This window comes from Thalassophryne amazonica, chromosome 13, assembly GCF_902500255.1.
Source record: "Thalassophryne amazonica chromosome 13, fThaAma1.1, whole genome shotgun sequence".
Lineage (NCBI taxonomy): Eukaryota > Metazoa > Chordata > Actinopteri > Batrachoidiformes > Batrachoididae > Thalassophryne > Thalassophryne amazonica.
In genome coordinates this window covers 25,547,044-25,565,503 of record NC_047115.1, presented here as the reverse complement: position 1 = coordinate 25,565,503, position 18,460 = coordinate 25,547,044, and the positions used below count along the sequence as shown (strand labels likewise).

At 41.3% G+C, this 18,460-nt stretch overlaps 1 protein-coding gene across 1 annotated transcript in view; it reads right to left on the bottom strand.

Moving 5' to 3' along the window:
- Window positions 1-9,631: 9,631 nt before the first annotated feature.
- The window catches only part of LOC117523766 (ryanodine receptor 2-like), a 224,174-nt gene continuing 215,345 nt past the window's right edge, over window positions 9,632-18,460 (bottom strand). Inside the window, 1 exon segment of the mRNA XM_034185382.1 lies at window positions 9,632-10,606. Within this exon segment, the coding sequence (XP_034041273.1) occupies window positions 10,511-10,606 (96 nt within the window). The 3' untranslated portion in view covers window positions 9,632-10,510.

Here is an 18,460-nt window from a genome sequence, read left to right as displayed (position 1 = left end):
CGTGTCCACCTGGGGGGTGTTTGGCGGTGAATCTGAGTCCAGAAGCGCCGAGGCCTCGATCCTTTTGGGCACTGGAGAGCGCGCCGTCCTTCACTCCGCCAGACAAACCAAATATTTATGTTGTACACTAATTATTGCACTGGAGGGGAAATAAAACCGTTTTGTTTGTGGAACCGCTTTCTGGTTATTTAGCGCTGGGTTCAGTCAGACGTTGGTCCGCTCCTCAACCTGCGTCTGCACATAACAGGCCAGCCACTAGCAGACTTCTTTCTCAGCATATATAAGGGTGATTGTTAGACTACGGGCACTTATTATGTCCTTTGATCGTATTGTATGAAAAACAGAAAAAAGGGGAAGTTCACACTTTTATAGTTATCTTTACAATGAAAGTGTGTTAAGAAATTTGTTCTAGTAGTCTATGATGACTTTTTCACCTTTTTTCAGCATCATTATATGCAAATATTGCCATTTTGTGCTTGTCCCACACCCAGACTTTTGATCTTCAATGATAAAAATGAATGGTAAAGAAACATTTTTTCTAATGTTTTAAAATATCTCTGAATAAAATATCAGTAAAATAATCAAAACATAATTGGGGTATTCAATGTCATACAACTGTTGTGATTTTTTTAAACAAAATGTAGTTGTCCCATACTATTGCCGTAATTTCCACCACAACACTGTAATGTCCCTTTAAACAGTTTGTATGAAAGATTGTTTGGGTAGTTTCTATGGAGATAAACAGTGACATCAGAGCACATGTATATAGCACCAAATCACAACAAACAGTTGCCCCAAGGCGCTTTATATTGTAAGGCAATGGTGTGGTGGAAATTACATTTACAAGGCCAATAGTGCCCGTAGTTAAAGAATCACCCATAAAGAACAAATATAAAATAACATGTTTTTTGCAGTTAACTGTACCAAGATTCTTCCTTAGACCATCATGAAAAGAATCAAGGTGCAAGTAATTTAGGAACATACTATGGTGGTTGAGAGACCACGCACACTCGTGTGTGTTTATATATACATGTATAGTATATTCAGAAAAACCACACAAACATCAGACTGTGCCATTTTAACAGAGCTTTAAAATTGTGCTAGGGTAAATTACGGCATTTCCCCCTTGACTGCCGTCAATCTCATTTTAATGAAACTTTCAGGTAACGTTTGACTGCTAGTTCATAACTTGGTTTTTGAAATCAAACACCCAGAGTTTTGCTGAAACAGGCCCCTGTTGTTGAGTCAATGGTGGTGGTTTTTGTTGTATTTTTAAACAATTTCTGTATTTATTAGTTATCTTAATTTGTAAGTGTTGTGGCTTCTACTAGCCACTGTATAATACACACATAGAGACCAAATTAACATCCAGGACTTAAAAGTACTTATCTCACTCCAGTCATTTCCATCTTTTAAAAAAAAAAATCTATAAATCATTTCTTCAGAGTCTTTAACTTCTGTGGGCATTCATATTGCTGATGGAAGCAAAATAAGCCAAAGTACATCAGAAAAATGCACAACCGATAAATAGCCATTTTGCCATTCATTTAAATGAATGGATCTGAGGGGATGGTACCTCACAGGATGTCACCGAAGTCAACGTTTTTCGCAGGTTAACATTTCTGAGTGTCTATCAGCAGCAGATGAGCTCAAGCTAATTTCCCCATGTTTACGTCTTAATTTCTCAGAGCACATGGCATCAAAAATAAAGCACAACACATCAGTATTTTCATCATCATCATGGTGGGCACAGCTAACCAAAAAGTTAGCTTCGATAACAGATAATCAGCTCAACTGAAAAGTTATCTTTTATGGAGTTAAACCGATAAACCACCCAAAAAATTATCAGAAGCTACAGTTAACTGATAACTTTCAGTATTGTCTCCGGTACACTTGCAGCTAACAAGCTGACTTGCTTTTGGTAGCATCAAAGACAACCACAGACCCAAACAATGAGTCAGCACTTCTGTCTTTGTGCATCCTGCCCACTGCTTCCAGCAGTTTACCTGTTTACTACATAGCTTGTGGCAATAAGAGTTTAGAGGAGCACTCTCTACACAATAGAAGTGTTGCCATGAGACGAAGGTCTTGGAAAATAAAGCAGTGCTGACTCATGGTTTTGAAGTGTAAATAAAATGAATACAGATAGAATAACTCCATTAATGTCAATTCTGACATTTGTACAAAGTTAAAATATGACATATATCTTTAAATTTTAAATAATGCACTAATTCTGAAGTTTTGTAACAAACACAGACAGATGCCAAAGGGATTATGGGTAAATGAGCCTCAGCTAACACTGATTGGTTGACTCATTCATTCTATGTAAAAACCAACATGTTAATGTGAGGTGTGTGTTACATATAAATGGGTGATTCTTAGACTACGGGCACTTATTATGTCCTTTGATCGTATTGTATGAAAAACAGAAAAAAGGGGAATTTCACACTTTTATAGTTATCTTTACAATGAAAGTGTGTTAAGAAATTTGTTCTAGTAGTCTATGATGACTTTTTCACCTTTTTTCAGCATCATTATATGCAAATATTGCCATTTTGTGCTTGTCCCACACCCAGACTTTTGATCTTCAATGATAAAAATGAATGGTAAAGAAACGTTTTTCTAATGTTTTAAAATATCTCTGAATAAAATATCAGTAAAATAATCAAAACATAATTGGGGTATTCAATGTCATACAACTGTTGTGATTTTTTTAAACAAAATGTAGTTGTCCCACACTATTGCCGTAATTTCCACCACAACACTGTAATGTCCCTTTAAACAGTTTGTATGAAAGATTGTTTGGGTAGTTTCTATGGAGATAAACAGTGACATCAGAGCACATGTATATAGCGCCAAATCACAACAAACAGTTGCCCCAAGGCGCTTTATATTGTAAGGCAATGGTGTGGTGGAAATTACATTTACAAGGCCAATAGTGCCTGTAGTTAAAGAATCACCCAAATGTGCTTTTGTAAAATATGCCATTTTTTAATTTGTAAAAAAAAAAAAGCCAAAAAGTTGATTTGACAACCATCTGATATAACCAGGGTCAAAATAAATAGAACACTGCCATCTGCTGGTGCCCAGACACTTAGTACTTAGGGCGAATACTACTATAAACACTACTGACCAGTAGATGGCCCTAGAGACCCTGAAAACTTGCAGTTTTCATACGGATCATTTATTATTCCAAATAAATAATCCGTCCGTGTCTGCTACGTTTAAGATGCTTGGAATTTAATAAACGCAAACTGAATTTCAGACATCTTATACATATATTACTCTGGAACAAAGAGGACAGTCAGTGTTTGACAAAAGCAAGATGTTAAAGAACATGAAGCGTTGCAGCTCACAGTGATTCCAATTGAAAATAATGGAGAAGCAACCTGACCTTCTTCTGGCATTTTTACATAAAACAAGCTCAATAACATCTATAAACCCAGAGAATATATTCATGACAGTTTTAGGCACAATATACAAAGGGTTTAATGCTGTTGTCCATGTGGAGCCTGATCAGAGTGTCGCAAATGCATTTCTCCTGTTTGAATGTACTGAGATTACCCATAATGCACTTTGTGGAGACACAATGCCCACACTAAAACCTTCAAAATTAGTGCATTACTTTAAAACTAAAACATATATCTGATATTTTCACTTTATAAAACTTCAGATGTGACGTTAATTTAAATAACTTGTCTGAAACTAGTTTGGTTAACATTTTAACCATAAGGTATTACTGTATGCCTCTGGATGACTTGGGTAATATTGCCAGCACATCCTTATGGGGTCAAAAGAAATTAGCTTTTTTTTTTTCTGTGACCAGTTCTCCTTTACTTGCAGAGGGTAGAGCAGTTTCTCCTAGAACCAGCTCTCCTCTTTTTGCAGAGGATAGAGCTGTGCATCTACTGCAAAACATTTAAGAGGTACGTACTCAAATCTTTGATTTCTGACTTCATGAATGTTTGTAAATGTTAAGCTTTGTTCACCAAAAATAGTGGTCTAAAATTTATCAGACCAAAATTAGATAATAGAAAATAATTAGTCTGCTGATGGTTTTCAAAGATATCTGAAAAGCTAATCCGATAATGAAAACATTAGCTTCGATAATTATTGGTTAGCGGATTAGTGGAACTGTGCCCACCACTGATTTTCATAATAGCCAAGTGGCCTCTGTGTGCATGTGCATGGCTTCGATCACACAAAGCAGGGAGATTTGACATTTGTCATTTGGCATGCTTATGTAAAAATAAAAAGTTAAGACAAATATTTTTGGAGAAATTAGCAATTTTAGCTAACCAATAAACAATGGATGCTGTGCTGCAATGCACCATGGGAGTTCAGGGTTTTAAGGTTTAAAATGTTATTATGGTTTATATTAGTTCAACAGTCTTGTTAGTGTTATTGATTTATTGTTTTGTAGCTCAACTGGTTTAGTCAATTTAAATAAGTCTCATGTTTCTATTACCATGAGTGACTTAAATTTCATGTTGGGACCATGAGTGAAATAACTTGTGGTTTTAATGTCTGCAGCCACTGTCTTTGTTTGCCACACAAACTGGACAAGCAGGCTTGGGCAATACCTCGCACAGATGGCTATCTGCTCAAGGACCCAAAGGCCGAAGTGAGATGACAACTGAAGAGAAATGATACTTCGAAGAGGAGAAGTGCATCACCATCACAGCCCACAAAGCCAAGCAATACACCTAGACAACCTGGGACAATGCAGAATCCACGAAGTTCACATGGATGACATTAATGGAAATGGAACCCCTGGTGAGCTCCTTCTTACTCTGTTCGGTTTACGACCTTTTACTGTCTGCAACAATACTGTCGGCAACAAACCTGAATTTGTTGAAATCTGCTACAAATTATCCCCTTACTTTCACCTGCTGAACTCAGCAAGTATATCCTTGCAACCCCGCAGACCTGATGACGCATTCCACAGGCACCCTCTTGTAGCCTCATGCTGCTGGTGGCACCGGGGATGGTGGCACTGCCAGTAGCTACTGAAACTGTGCAATCATCTCCGGTTGGTGGCGGATGAGGGCGGTGTCTTGCAGTGGAAGTTGTATAATCTTCTCCCCTGTCAATTAAAACCACCTGTTTCTGTGAAGGCTCTTAGTTGTCCAGGTGGTTTCCATTGTAGAGAAGCTTGAATCTTCGACTGGACTGCACACAAGACTCTCTACAAGGGTCAAGACAGAAGTCAGACTACCAGAGCAAGTATTTTAGCTGAGGATGCTTCTGCAATTTGAAGCAAAACGTCCTTGCGTCAAGCAACCCAGTCCAGTCGAAGATTCAAGCTTCTCTACAATAAAACCACCTACTTACAGGAGCTGTGGGTGCGTGCGTGTTGGTAACTACTTTCTGGACTCACGCCATTTCAGCAGGGGGCAGTAAGTTATCTTTATATTAAAAGCTTGAGTGTGGGGAGTGATTTTAAGTTCAATGTAAGTACATAATATAATAAAAAAAATTCACGTATATACGAGGGCTGTCAATAAAGTAACGGTCCTTTTTATTTTTTTCAAAAACTATATGGATTTCATTCATATGTTTTTACGTCAGACATGCTTGAACCCTCGTGCGCATGCGTGAGTTTTTCCACGCCTGTCGGTGACGTCATTCGCCTGTGAGCACTCCTTGTGGGAGGAGTCGTCCAGCCCCTCGTCGGAATTCCTTTGTCTGAGAAGTTGCTGAGAGACTGGCACGTTGTTTGATCAAAATTTTTTCTAAACCTGTGAGACACATCGAAGTGGACACGGTTTGAAAAATTAAGCTGGTTTTCAGTGAAAATTTTAACGGCTGATGAGAGATTTTCAGGTGATTCTGTTGCTTTAAGGACTTCCCACGGTGCGAGACGTCGCACAGCGCTCTCAGCCGCCGTCGTCAGCCTGTTCAAGCTGAAAACCTCCACATTTCAGGCTCTATTGATCCAGGACGTCGTGAGAGAACAGAGAAGTTTCAGAAGAAGTCGGTTTCAGCATTTTATCCGGATATTCCACTGTTAAAGGAGATTTTTTTAATGAAAGACGTGCGGACGGGTCCGCGCGTCGGGACGCAGCCGCCGCAACGCTCCGCCACAGGAAAAACACCTCTGTTGAAAGCCTTAAGGACAAGTTGGAACATGTCCTGCCTGTTAAACAATTTCTCATATACTCACTCCACTGAAAGCCATCAAAAGCCGCCTGGATTTTACAAATGGTTATCAACACAGAGGTGTTTTTCCTGTGCCGCCGCACCGCGTCGGCTGCGTCCCGACATCCGTCCGCACGTCTTTCATTAAAAAAATCTCCTTTAACAGTGGAATATCCGGATAAAATGCTGAAACCGACTTCTTCTGAAACTTCTCTGTTCTCTCACGACGTCCTGGATCAATAGAGCCTGAAATGTGGAGGTTTTCAGCTTGAACAGGCTGACGACGGCGGCTGAGAGCGCTGAGCGACGTCTCGCACCGTGAAAAGTCCTTAAAGCGACAGAATCACCTCAAAATCTCTCATCAGCCGTTAAAATTTTCGCTGAAAACCAGCTTAATTTTTCGAACCGTGTCCACTTCGATGTGTCTCACAGGTTTAGAAAAAATTTTGATCAAACAAAGCGCCAGTCTCTCAGCAACTTCTCAGACAAAGGAATTCCGACGAGGGGCTGGACGACTCCTCCCACAAGGAGTGCTCACAGGCGAATGACGTCACCGACAGGCGTGGAAAAACTCACGCATGCGCACGAGGGTTCAAGCATGTCTGACGTAAAAACATATGAATGAAATCCATATAGTTTTTGAAAAAAATAAAAAGGACCCTTACTTTATTGACAGCCCTCGTACATGTCAAATATACATGGATGACACAAGAAAGTGAAAACACTTACTTCCATTGTGGTCCATTTAAAAATCAAATGACAAAATAAAAGTAGAAATAAAATAATAATAGAGCATATGATAAGAACCTAAACAATTTATAAATACATTAAGACATTAAATTAACATTAAAAAAATTACATAATTAACAGAAAATAAATGGGTTGAGTTCTAGAAAATGAGGTCTAAGGTTCTAAAACCATTCTGGACTCACACACCATTCCAACTCATTATACAAGCTTTGCTTAATTTATTACCACCCTTGAAAAATGTCAGTTACCCATTTTATAAATACTACCCAATCTAGAGCCTGTGGATCCCCACGGCCAACGAGCTAGTATTTTCATAATTCTGTATTCATTTAGACTAGCCAGCTCATTTAACATTTAATTTACCAGAGATATGCATTTTAAACCTTTCTTCTAAAGGTCCACCAGAACCTCAGGAACTAATGAATTTATATTTTTGTATAACAGATTGTGCAGTTGCTTTCAGCACCATGAATCTTTTCGACATGGCTCCTAAGCAGGTTTGAATATTGAAGGAAAAAGGCAATTTCTTGAGATAAATCTCAAAAAAGCAGACACGAGTGTTTAGTCTCAACACGTCTGGCTAGAAAACAGTGACTGGGGGCAAGCAGCAATCAACTTAATACTCTGAAACGTTGGCTTGTGGGGACGGGGAGGTGCTCCTGCAAACAGCCACAGTGATGAGGTGTCCTGCTAGCTGTCAGCTACTTCAGATGGTGTCAGAGGACACATGCTGCAGCTTATCACAGTCAAACCATCAAAGGAGATTCATATGTAGGTTTTTTTATCCTGCGGATGTGTAACACGGTACTGCTATCTTAGCGTTCATACTTCAAGAAGACAATGAAAATGGAGCCACTGATTTAGGATCAAGAGGCTGTGAACATGAAGACTCAAAAAGAATTAGGCAAACCACATATGAGAGTCGATAAGACAGTAAGGCCCTTCAGCTTCTCCCTCACTTGGGGTCACCACAGCAGATCCGAGGTGGATACACAGGACGATTTAGCACAAATTTACGTCCGATTCCCTTCCTGATGCAACCCCATATCATGTGGAAAATGGCAGGGGGTGGCCTTGAACTGAGAACCTTCCATGCACTACCCACTTGAGTATAATCTGTCAGTATTAAACAACAAGACAAACAGGAAATACTAAGGTGATCGCCGGCCTGTGCTGCCATATTTTATAACTGAATCAGTTAGCTTTATACACAGATATTATGAAACTTAAGCAAAAACCTAAAACAGAAAACCTTTCTATTAACCTGATTTATTTCATGTTTTATACCCTTAGTACCTGCTACTTCCTACTCTGTCAACGCTGCCATGGTTCATGTCTCTGGTGTTCATTTTCTGACTCTTGGGATTTTAATAACTTAGATTTCCTCATGCACTCTTATATTAATATCTTCTCTGTGTGTTTTTCCACTGGCTTCACTTCCAGTCACTTGTGTTTCTGGTTTCACATGCACTATTAACTCACCATTGACTGTTTCACGCACTATATAACCATCCACAACACTCCAGTGCCAGATTATCTTGCTCTCATGCCTGGTTTCTCATATTCTATCCTCATGTTTGATCTACAGCTGCCGACCCATGTGCTCTCTGTGTATTTCCTGATTACAGCCTGCTATTTTCTGATCTGTCAACCTGAAGTGTTTGCTAACTGTGTACTGACCCTCTGGTTGTTTAACTATATCACTTGATTGCTGCTTCCCTCATGGATACTGCTGCTTGATGTACTGCCTGGCTGTATGCTGACCCCTCAACTTTGTCCTCGATCTTTCTTGTTGTCTTTTTCCACCTGGATGACTTTGTTGGATGGACTATTTAGGCTGATAAGTTTTTGTCTCACACCAGTGTTGACCTCTGCACCAGTAGTACACAAAGCCATTACTTGTTCATGATCATTACCTTAGCGTAATCAGTTTTATTGACATCTCATGAGCCAATCATGTTCTCCTTGCCACTCCATAAATACTTTGTTACGCTATTGTATTTGATACATCAGATACTCAAAGCACTTTATAATGATGCAACTTGGGGATGCTGCATTCCATTGTACAACTTCACAAAGTGCAACTGAACCGCCATTCAAGTCAGATTTCAAAGTTGAATACTAATAAAAAATCTGATGTTACAGCAATATGGCAGTGCACACAGAGAGGTGAGCAGAACTGTCATTTCATCAGTTTCTCCCTGTTTGTGTTGTGAAATGTACAGTAACAACTGTAGAATGCACACAATCACCGAGCACTCATGACAATACAAACTCATTCAGATATGGGTTGAGGTATAATTTAAATATATACATCTCTGTGTGTAACTATACTCTGAACAAAAAGCAGGCAACACAAAGCTTGAAACAAGCTTTGTATAAAATCCATAAAATCCATGTTTTCCCAAGCAGTTGCACTGGAACGCATTTAGACTGGAAGTCAGAAATACCTACTTGGAATTATTCACTTACAACTTACAACTGAGCACAGCATAAGGACCTAACCCAGGGGATATTCGTGATTTCCCTGTCTGACAGGCAATCGAAAAGAGGATTACAAACCCAGAGGATCTCTACCTCCATTGTCAGTTTCCTCCATCTTTTCTAAAGCACCACAAGCAACACTGAGACCATTGATCAGTACCCTAAAAAGGAAAAATATTCACTCTGATTTGGTGTTCTTCATCCATAAAACATCAATGCTTTCAAAGGGGCTGAATACATTTATTAAGTGGAGTACATACTGGTTCACTCGTTGGGCTGTTGAAGCACAGTGTTGGACGTTTTGCATATTGAGGATAAAATCAGCCCCTGTTCACTGCCACGCCACTCATCATGCTGCTTGGTTCTATTAATACGTGCAGACACACACAGTGAAAGTTAGCCAACATGCTCACATCTGTGGACATCACAAACACTGTTTCATGACCACGTCCAGCAGTCCGTAACTACACAGTGAGTGAAAATTAAAGAACTAAGAAAAGTCATGCAATCAGGTTAGAAGAAGCATCCTGGAGACAGAGAAGCACAAACAAGAAGTGGAAGAACAGAAGAACAGAAGAGGAGGCAAAAAAGAAGAGATGCCAGAGGGAGAGTGTTTATTGGGATGTTACGGGGGGGGGGGCTGTGATTGGAAAGAGAAATCACTGCACTGCAAAAAAACAAAACAAAACAAAAAAAGCTGTACAGTGACAAATCCAGCCTGGAAAGTCATGTGGAACTGAATTTCTAACATCTTTTGACTGCCGGTCTTGACTGCATGAGATAATGATGCATAAAACACAAAACTCATGTTACTTGGAATATGTTTGCTGGAGGACTAGAAAAACAAAACGAAATGAGTCATATCCTGCCGAAAGGAAACCCAAAACAAACAGTGTCTTACTTTGGCATCTGAACTTAAACAGTTCGGAAAGCTGTTCTCATCCTTTTGTTATGAAGTTTGTTAATAAATGCAAATGAAGAAAAATGTGGTTATCAGTGTGGTAGTATTTATCCTGTATAAATGAGGAGAAATGACTCCGAAATTCAGAGTTAATTGAGCACACACAAGATTCAAGTTAATTCAGGGAGTCCGAGGACATTGGTCAAGACGACATCTGCATGATCAGATTTTTCTTTATCCCAGTTGTTCCTCGTGCTGCTTACGGAAACAGTCTCCCACAGGAAAGAATTCCCAACAACGCTCCTGGTACATTTTCCACACATAGGATTCCTAGGAAAATCAACAAGAGATGAGAAAATACATCTTAAAGCCAGTAAAACAATTCTAACTTTTTGTTTATTATGAGATTAATAAAACAAAAACAAGAAGGAAAGAAAAAGTTCTCACAGTAGTGCTGTAATAGACCATAGCTGATCCATAGTACATATCCGCTGCCTCCCGCAGTTCGGCAAGCATGAGACCCACGGATTAATTCCAAAGTTTACATAAGTGTGATGTCATACTGACTGTTTTTAAAGTGATAACTGTGTTAATTTTGATGCAGTCACAGTAAAATCAATCTGAGTGGATGAAATGCAGCTGTTGCATGCTTCTGCAGCTTGTTCAAAAAATAAAAATCTTGTGAAACGGAGATCAAGGTGTTTGTATGTAGACAGAGAGGCACGATTGGGAGGAATATCCTCCCTGATTTAAACCTGAGCAGTCATTTATTATTGGACTTCTGTGCTAGTCATGGACTGTCCATAACAAGCATCAAGTGTGAACATAAGGATGCTCATAAGTGTACATGGTACCAGAGCACCCTAGGCCGAAGGTCAATGATCAATTTTGTGATGATCACCATCTGGTAGTGAGTCAGATCAGAGGGTCGGGGAGGACTTTGGGCAGACCTGGTAAGTCCAAACTGATAGTACAGGTGAACAAGGAATGTCTGAAGGATCCCACTGTCTGACAGATTTTCAACTCACACCTCCAGCGGAGCTTTTCTGGCATCCAGAATCAGAATGGGTAATGTTCAAAGCTTCCACTGCTGCAGGGAGCGGCAGCCTAAAGGTCTTAGGTGCCTCAAAGGGTAGCAAGCCTCGAACAGGTGGACACCGGTGGTCAGGGAAGCTGTCCGAATGAAGGAGGAGTCCTTCCAGAGGCAGCTGCAAGGTACTGGAGGCAAAGCAGCGGGTGTGGGAGCAGTTTGGAGTAACCATGGACAAGGACTTTCGGTCGGCACCAAAGTGCTTCTGACGGACCATGAGGCACCTCAGGAGTGGAAAACGGGGAACCATCCAAGCTGTCTACAGTAAGGATGGGACTCTACTGACCTCAACTGAGGAGGTAATCACCAAACACTTTGAGGAACTCCTGCATCAGACTGGAGCGCCCTCTGTAGTACAGGCAGAGCTGGAAGCTGATGGGGGGGGGGGGGGGGTCATCAGCAATTTCCTTGGTGGAAGTCACTGAGGTAGTCAAACAACTCTGCTGTAGTAAAGCCCTGGGGGTTGATGAAATCCATCCAGAAATGCTGAAGGCTTTGGGTGCAGAGGGACTGTCTTAGATGAGATGTGTCTCCATCACTGCGTGGAGGTCTGGGACAGTGCCTAAGGAGTGGCAAACTGGGGTGGTGGTCCCCATATTTAAAAAAAGTGGACCAGAGAGTGTGTGCCAATTACAGGGACATCACACTACTCAGCCTCCCCGGTAATGTCTACTCCAGGGTGCTGGAAAGCAGGGTTTGGCTGATAGTGGAACCTCAGATTGAAGAGGAACAATGCAGGTTCCGGCCTTGGCAATAGAAAAACCAACTAGCTCTTCACTCTCACAAGGATGCTGGAGTGGGCCTGGGAGTATGCCTATCCAGTCTACATGTGTTTTGTGGACTTGGAGAAGGCGTATGACCAGGTACCGCGGGAGATACTGTGAGAGTTGCTGCAAGAGTATGGAGTGAGAGGTCCCTTCTTAGGGCCATTCAATCTCTGTACCCACAAAGCGAGAGCTGTGTTCAGGTTCTCTGCAGTAAGTTGGACTAGTTTCCAGTGGGGGTTGGCCTCTCCCAGGACTGCGCCTTGTCACCAATCTTGTTTGTGATATTCATGGACAGGATTTCGAGGCGTAGTCAGGCTGAGGAGGGTCTTCAGTTTGGTGGGCTCTAGAGCTCATCACTGCTTTTTACAGATGATGCGGTCCTGTTGGCTTCACTGGCCTGTGACCTCCAGCACTGGGCCGGTTTACATCTGAGTGTGAAACAGCTGGGATGAGGATCAGCACCTGTAAATCTGAGGCCATGGTTCTCAGCAGGAAACCAGTGGATTGCCTACTCCGGACAGAGAATGAGGTCTTGCCCCAAGTGAAGGTGTTCAAGTACCTTGGGGTCTTGTTCTGGAGTGAGGGGGACCATGGAGAATGAGATTGGCTGGAGAATCTGTGCAGCAGGGATGATTATTGCATTCGCTCACATTCCTACTCTCACCTATGGTCATGAGGGTTGGGTCATGACCAAAAGAACTAGATCATTGGGTACAAGTGGCCGAAATAGGTTTCCTCAGGAGTTTGACTGGTGTCTCCCTTAGAGATAGGGTGGGAAACTCAGTCATTCACGAGGAGCTCAGAGTAGAGCCACTGCTCCTTCGTGTTGAAAGGAACCAGCTGACGTGGTTCAGGCATCCAGTAAGGATGCCCCCTGGGCGCCTGGTGCTGGAAGTGTTCCAGGGACATCCATCAGGGACTAAACCCCGGGGAAAACCCAGGACTAGGTGGAGAGATTATATCGCCACACTGGACTGGGAACACCTCGGTATACCCCAGTCAGAGGTGGTTAACTTAGCCTGGGAAAGGGAAGTTTGGGGTCTCCTGCTAGAGCTGTTGCCCCCCGACCCGATCCCAGATAAGCAGTTGAAGATGTATGTATGTATGTATGTATGTACATACAGTAGTGTTCAGAATAATAGTAGTGCTATGTGACTAAAAACATGTTTCCCATGTAACTTATTGTTACATGGGAAACAGGGTACCAGTAGATTCAGTAGATTCTCACAAATCCAACAAGACCAAGCATTCATGATATGCACACTCTTAAGGCTATGAAATTGGGCTATTAGTAAAAAAAAGTAGAAAAGGGGGTGTTCACAATAATAGTAGTGTGGCATTCAGTCAGTGAGTTCATCAATTTTGTGGAACAAACAGGTGTGAATCAGATGTCCCCTATTTAAGGATGAAGCCAGCACCTGTTGAACATGCTTTTCTCTTTGAAAGCCTGAGGAAAATGGGCCGTTCAAGACACTGTTCAGTAGAACAGCGTAGTTTGATTAAAAAGTTGATTGGAGAGGGGAAAACAAAAAAATTATAGGCTGTTCATCTACAATGATCTCCAATGCTTTAAAATGGACAAAAAAAACCAGAGACGCGTGGAAGAAAAACGGAAAACAACCATCAGAATGGATAGAAGAATAAGCAGAATGGCAAAGGCTCACCCATTGATCAGCTCCAGGATGATCAAAGACAGTCTGGAGTTACCTCTAAGTGCTGTGACAGTTAGAAGATGCCTGTGTGAAGCTAATTTATTTGCAAGAATCCCCCTCAAAGTCCCTCTGTTAAATAAAAGGCATGTGCAGAAGAGGTTACAATTTGCCAAAGAACACATCAACTGGCCTAAAGAGAAATGGAGGAATATTTTGTGGACTGATGAGAGTAAAATTGTTCTTTTTGGGTCCAAAGGCCGCAGACAGTTTGTGAGACAACCCCCAAACTCTGAATTCAAGCCACAGTTCACAATGAAGACAGTGAAGCATGGTGGTGAAAGCATCATGATATGGGCATGTTTCTCCTACTATGGTGTTGGGCCTATATATCGCATACCAGGTATCATGGATCAGTTTGGATATGTCAAAATACTTGAAGAGGTCATGTTGCCTTATGCTGAAGAGAACATGCCCTTGAAATGGGTGTTTCAACAAGACAATGACCCCAAGCACACTAGTAAACGAGCAAAATCTTGGTTCTAAACCAACAAAATGAATGCCTCGCAGATGTGAAGAAATCATGAGAACTGTGGTTATACAACTAAATACTAGTTTAGTGATTCACAGGATTGCTAAAAAAGCAGTTTGAACATAATAGTTTTGAGTTTGTAGCGTCAACAACAGATGCTACTATTATTGTGAACACCCTCTTTTCTACTTTTTTTACTAATAGCCCGATTTCATAGCCTTAAGAGTCTGCATATCATGAATACTTGTTCTTGTTGGATTTGTGAGAATCTACTGAATCTACTGGTACCTTGTTTCCCATGTAACAATAAGACATATACTCAAAACCTGGATTAATCTTTTTAGTCACATAGCACTACTATTATTCTGAACACTACTGTATGTATATATGTACATCACAATCACTTACAGACATGACTTACAGACAGCAAGCTCACATGACAACTAACAAAGCTGTCAAAGTAGGTGTAGCAGAATCTTATTTTACTGCTGTGATGTCATCATCTGGGCAGTCTTTATTAAAATAAAATTTCCCTCATGAAATGTGAGTATAGAAAATAACGTGAGCCCATTTTTAATATAAAATCGCTGGCGGAGATCACCATGCTTGTTACTGAGGCAAAGCATTTGAGACCAATGATGCTACATGTCTGTTTGTATTTCTATATAGCTACTAATTGTGTACTTATTAATTATAGGAAATAAAGAACACATGATGATGATGATGATGATGTACAGGACCAGTCAAAAGTTTGGACACATTTTCCCATTCAGTTGAATGTTGTGATCGCAACAATGCTGTCTTATTGCAGTTTTCCTGTTCTACCTCTAGATGTGCGTACAAATTGTCAGGCCTGTGTGTATATTTACACAAATTCCTAAGTATGCAAGTAATGAAGTAAGTAAGTACAAGTTGGTAAACTCCACACTTTACATAGAAATGTCTGTACAAAAGGGTTAAGCACAAATCTGCATGTCCAAAGGGTTGATAAATGAGGCCTCAGGACTGGTATAGTTTTTGAAGGTTACTGCAGATTATGTTTTGTCATAAACAAGCTTACCCTGAAGATGTGGTTCTTTATCCTCGACCTTTTATAATCTTCAAATACACCTTGCGGTGTTTTTGCAGTAGACTATGGACACCAGCACTGCATGTAAAAATCACTTCCTATCTGTGATACAGTGCACTTTAGTTTCCTGTGTATGAATTCAAATGAAGCGAATATGATTATTTACACCATATAATGTAGAATAGGTGTTAAAGATTTTGTATATATGTTATCACTGTTAAACGTTTGTACATTTGTCTTCTTTCTCATGAGAACGGTGTTGTGCTGTTTTGCACTTCACCCTGAGAATGTATGTGTTATTCAACCTTGTTTAGCTTTGTCTTCTTTCTCATGAGAACGGTGTTGTGCTGTTTTGCACTTCACCCTGAGAACGTACGTGTTATTCAACCTTGTTTTAGCTTTGTCTTCTTTCTCATGAGAACGGAGATGTGCTGTTTTGCACCTGTCTTAATGCAATCCTGAGAATTCAATTTTGTTTTAGCACTCTGGGGTCAATCTGAGCTGGGAATGAAGGACTGGATGTACTTATTGTTATAACATAACTTTGTTTTCGCAGCCTCTAACGACTGGGAGCAAGAGAACGTTTTGACTATTGTGATGTGGTGTTTAGTGTGAAGGAGTGTGGAAGACAGGACACTTCAGGCAGATGCAGAACAGCTGATACCTGCAACAGACGAACGAGATGTGCTGACCTGAAGTGTTCTTCCTTACAGCTGCACTTGATGTATGCGTTTATGTTATGGGAAGAAACTTGTCTTGCGTCATTACCCCCACCCTTAGGACAAGTTTCTTGTTTATGTGATGAGGGCGTCTCTTAATAAAAAGAGCGGAAAAGCAGGCCAGACTTTAGTGTAGCCTTGGTGTACAGCCTGGCCGCACTCCGCGCGTAATATTTGATTTTCTGTCTCACTGGTGTTTCTTGACTCTGTTTGTCTTGTTAAAGGTTTTAAAAAATGTTTGGAGGAGAAAATACCCAACATTGACTGGGGGCTACGTCCGGGAGCTCAACAACACCGGAGGTGTCCGGCGGGGGTCGTCAAGTCCAGACGTAAATCCTTGGCCAAGGTCTGATCGATCGATTGATCGTGTCTGCAATTGTCGACCACCGTTGGCATCGTCTGGTTGACGAGATTTTCCCGAAGAAGACAGACAGGAAGTCGAGTCAGTGAGTAAAATTTCTTTGTAAACAGTACTGAGTGAGTGGTGATCAGATCACATAAACAGTTAAATTCCGCAAGCGATGATACAGAATCGTCTGTTAATGCAAAGCAGTTAAACTCTGTAAGGAGGGTGCGGACTCCTCTGTTTATATACGCGTACCGGTAGGGGATAAAAGTGATCACATAAAACAGTTAAACTCCGTAAGCGATGATACAGAATCGTCTGTTAATGAAACACAGTTAAACTCTGTAAGGAGGGCGGACTCCTCTACGGTTGCGAGGGACGCAAGTAGTTAAATTCCGGAAGGAGGATACGGACTCCTCTGTTTTAATACGTAAAGGAAATCCCGGGTAGAAATATGTGCACTGTAAAAAGGTAGTTAAATTTGGCAGGGACGGCGGAGTCCCCTAAGGCAGGACATTAGTTAAATTTCACGGGAGGGCGAGCTCCCCTGACATAAGAATACGCGTACGATTATTAGGAGTGTTTCTATGTGTAAATAGTGTTTTGCGCAAGTGTAAATAACTGTGTGAAAGTGTAATACTTTGGACAACGTTAGTGACAACCGTGCGTGTGGAAGCAGAGGCAAGTGATTCCGCTTCCTACCCACTCGGTTTGTGCCCATCTTGGTGTCCATCTACTCCATTCATCGGCTACCAACGTTTCCCATCTTGCAAAGCAAAGTTGGGCATGCTAACCATACATGTGTACACTTGACAGGGACAAGTAAGACTTTGGGTAGCTTAAACCACACCGCCTGGTGTAAGAATGTGGTCCATAGTACTCCCACATTCAAACCTGTCGGGAGGAGTGACGTATGGTGGTGGTGTGGGGATAACAGAATCTTTGACAGACTGCCACGAAATGTGTCAGGTTATTGTGCATTAATATCATTATTGTTACCAGTTGAAGCCATACCCATGACCCCTGAAGACGTTACGACATATGCAGCCTCTCTTATTCCTGAAGATTGGCAGAAAGACGTAGCCAGACATAGAGTGAAAAGAGATTGGAAAGGAGTGGGAAATCCAACATATATTGACGCAATAGGAGTCCCCAGGGGAGTGCCTGACGAGTATAAACTGGTTAATCAAATAGCAGCTGGATTCGAATCTTCCATCTGTTGGTGGTGCTCCATTAATAAAAACGTGGACAGAATAAACTACATCCACTACAATGTACAGAAATTAGGAAATTGGACTGAGGAAGGATTTAAGGCTGTCCATTCACAGTTAGAAGCCACGTCCCTTATGGCCTTCCAGAATCGCATTGCTCTGGATATGTTATTGCAGAGAAAGGAGGTGTTTGTGCCATGTTCGGAGAACAATGCTGCACATTCATTCCCAACAACACAGCTGCAGACGGCAGTCTCACTCAAGCCATTGACGGGCTGAGAACGTTGAACAGGAAGATGAAAGAGCACAGTGGAGTAAACACCGAAGGCTGGGATTGGTGGCTGGAAGGGATGGGAAAATGGAGGTCTTTGATTTCTTCACTATTAGTGTCTATAGCAGTATTTGCTGCAATTCTAACATTGTGTGGATGTTGTTGTATTCCATGTCTCCGAGGCCTTGTAAATAGAATGATAACCACAGCAATAAGTCCAGGACCAGGAGGGGGTCCAGCATCATATCCACTTCTGGGGACAGATGACGACAAGGAGGACGATGGCTCTCCTGACCTGTACCCAGACCAATGGAAGTATGATGACCCAGACACCGATGATGGTGACAATGATGACATCACCTCTGGGGTGTAAGCCTATAGAGAAAACATACCATGATGAACCTCTTAGTGAAAATCTCAAAAAGAAGTGCTAAGCTGAGTGATGCCTACTGTATGTTTAACAGGCGATAAACAGGAGGGGAATGTTAAAGATTTTGTATATATGTTATCACTGTTAAACGTTTGTACAT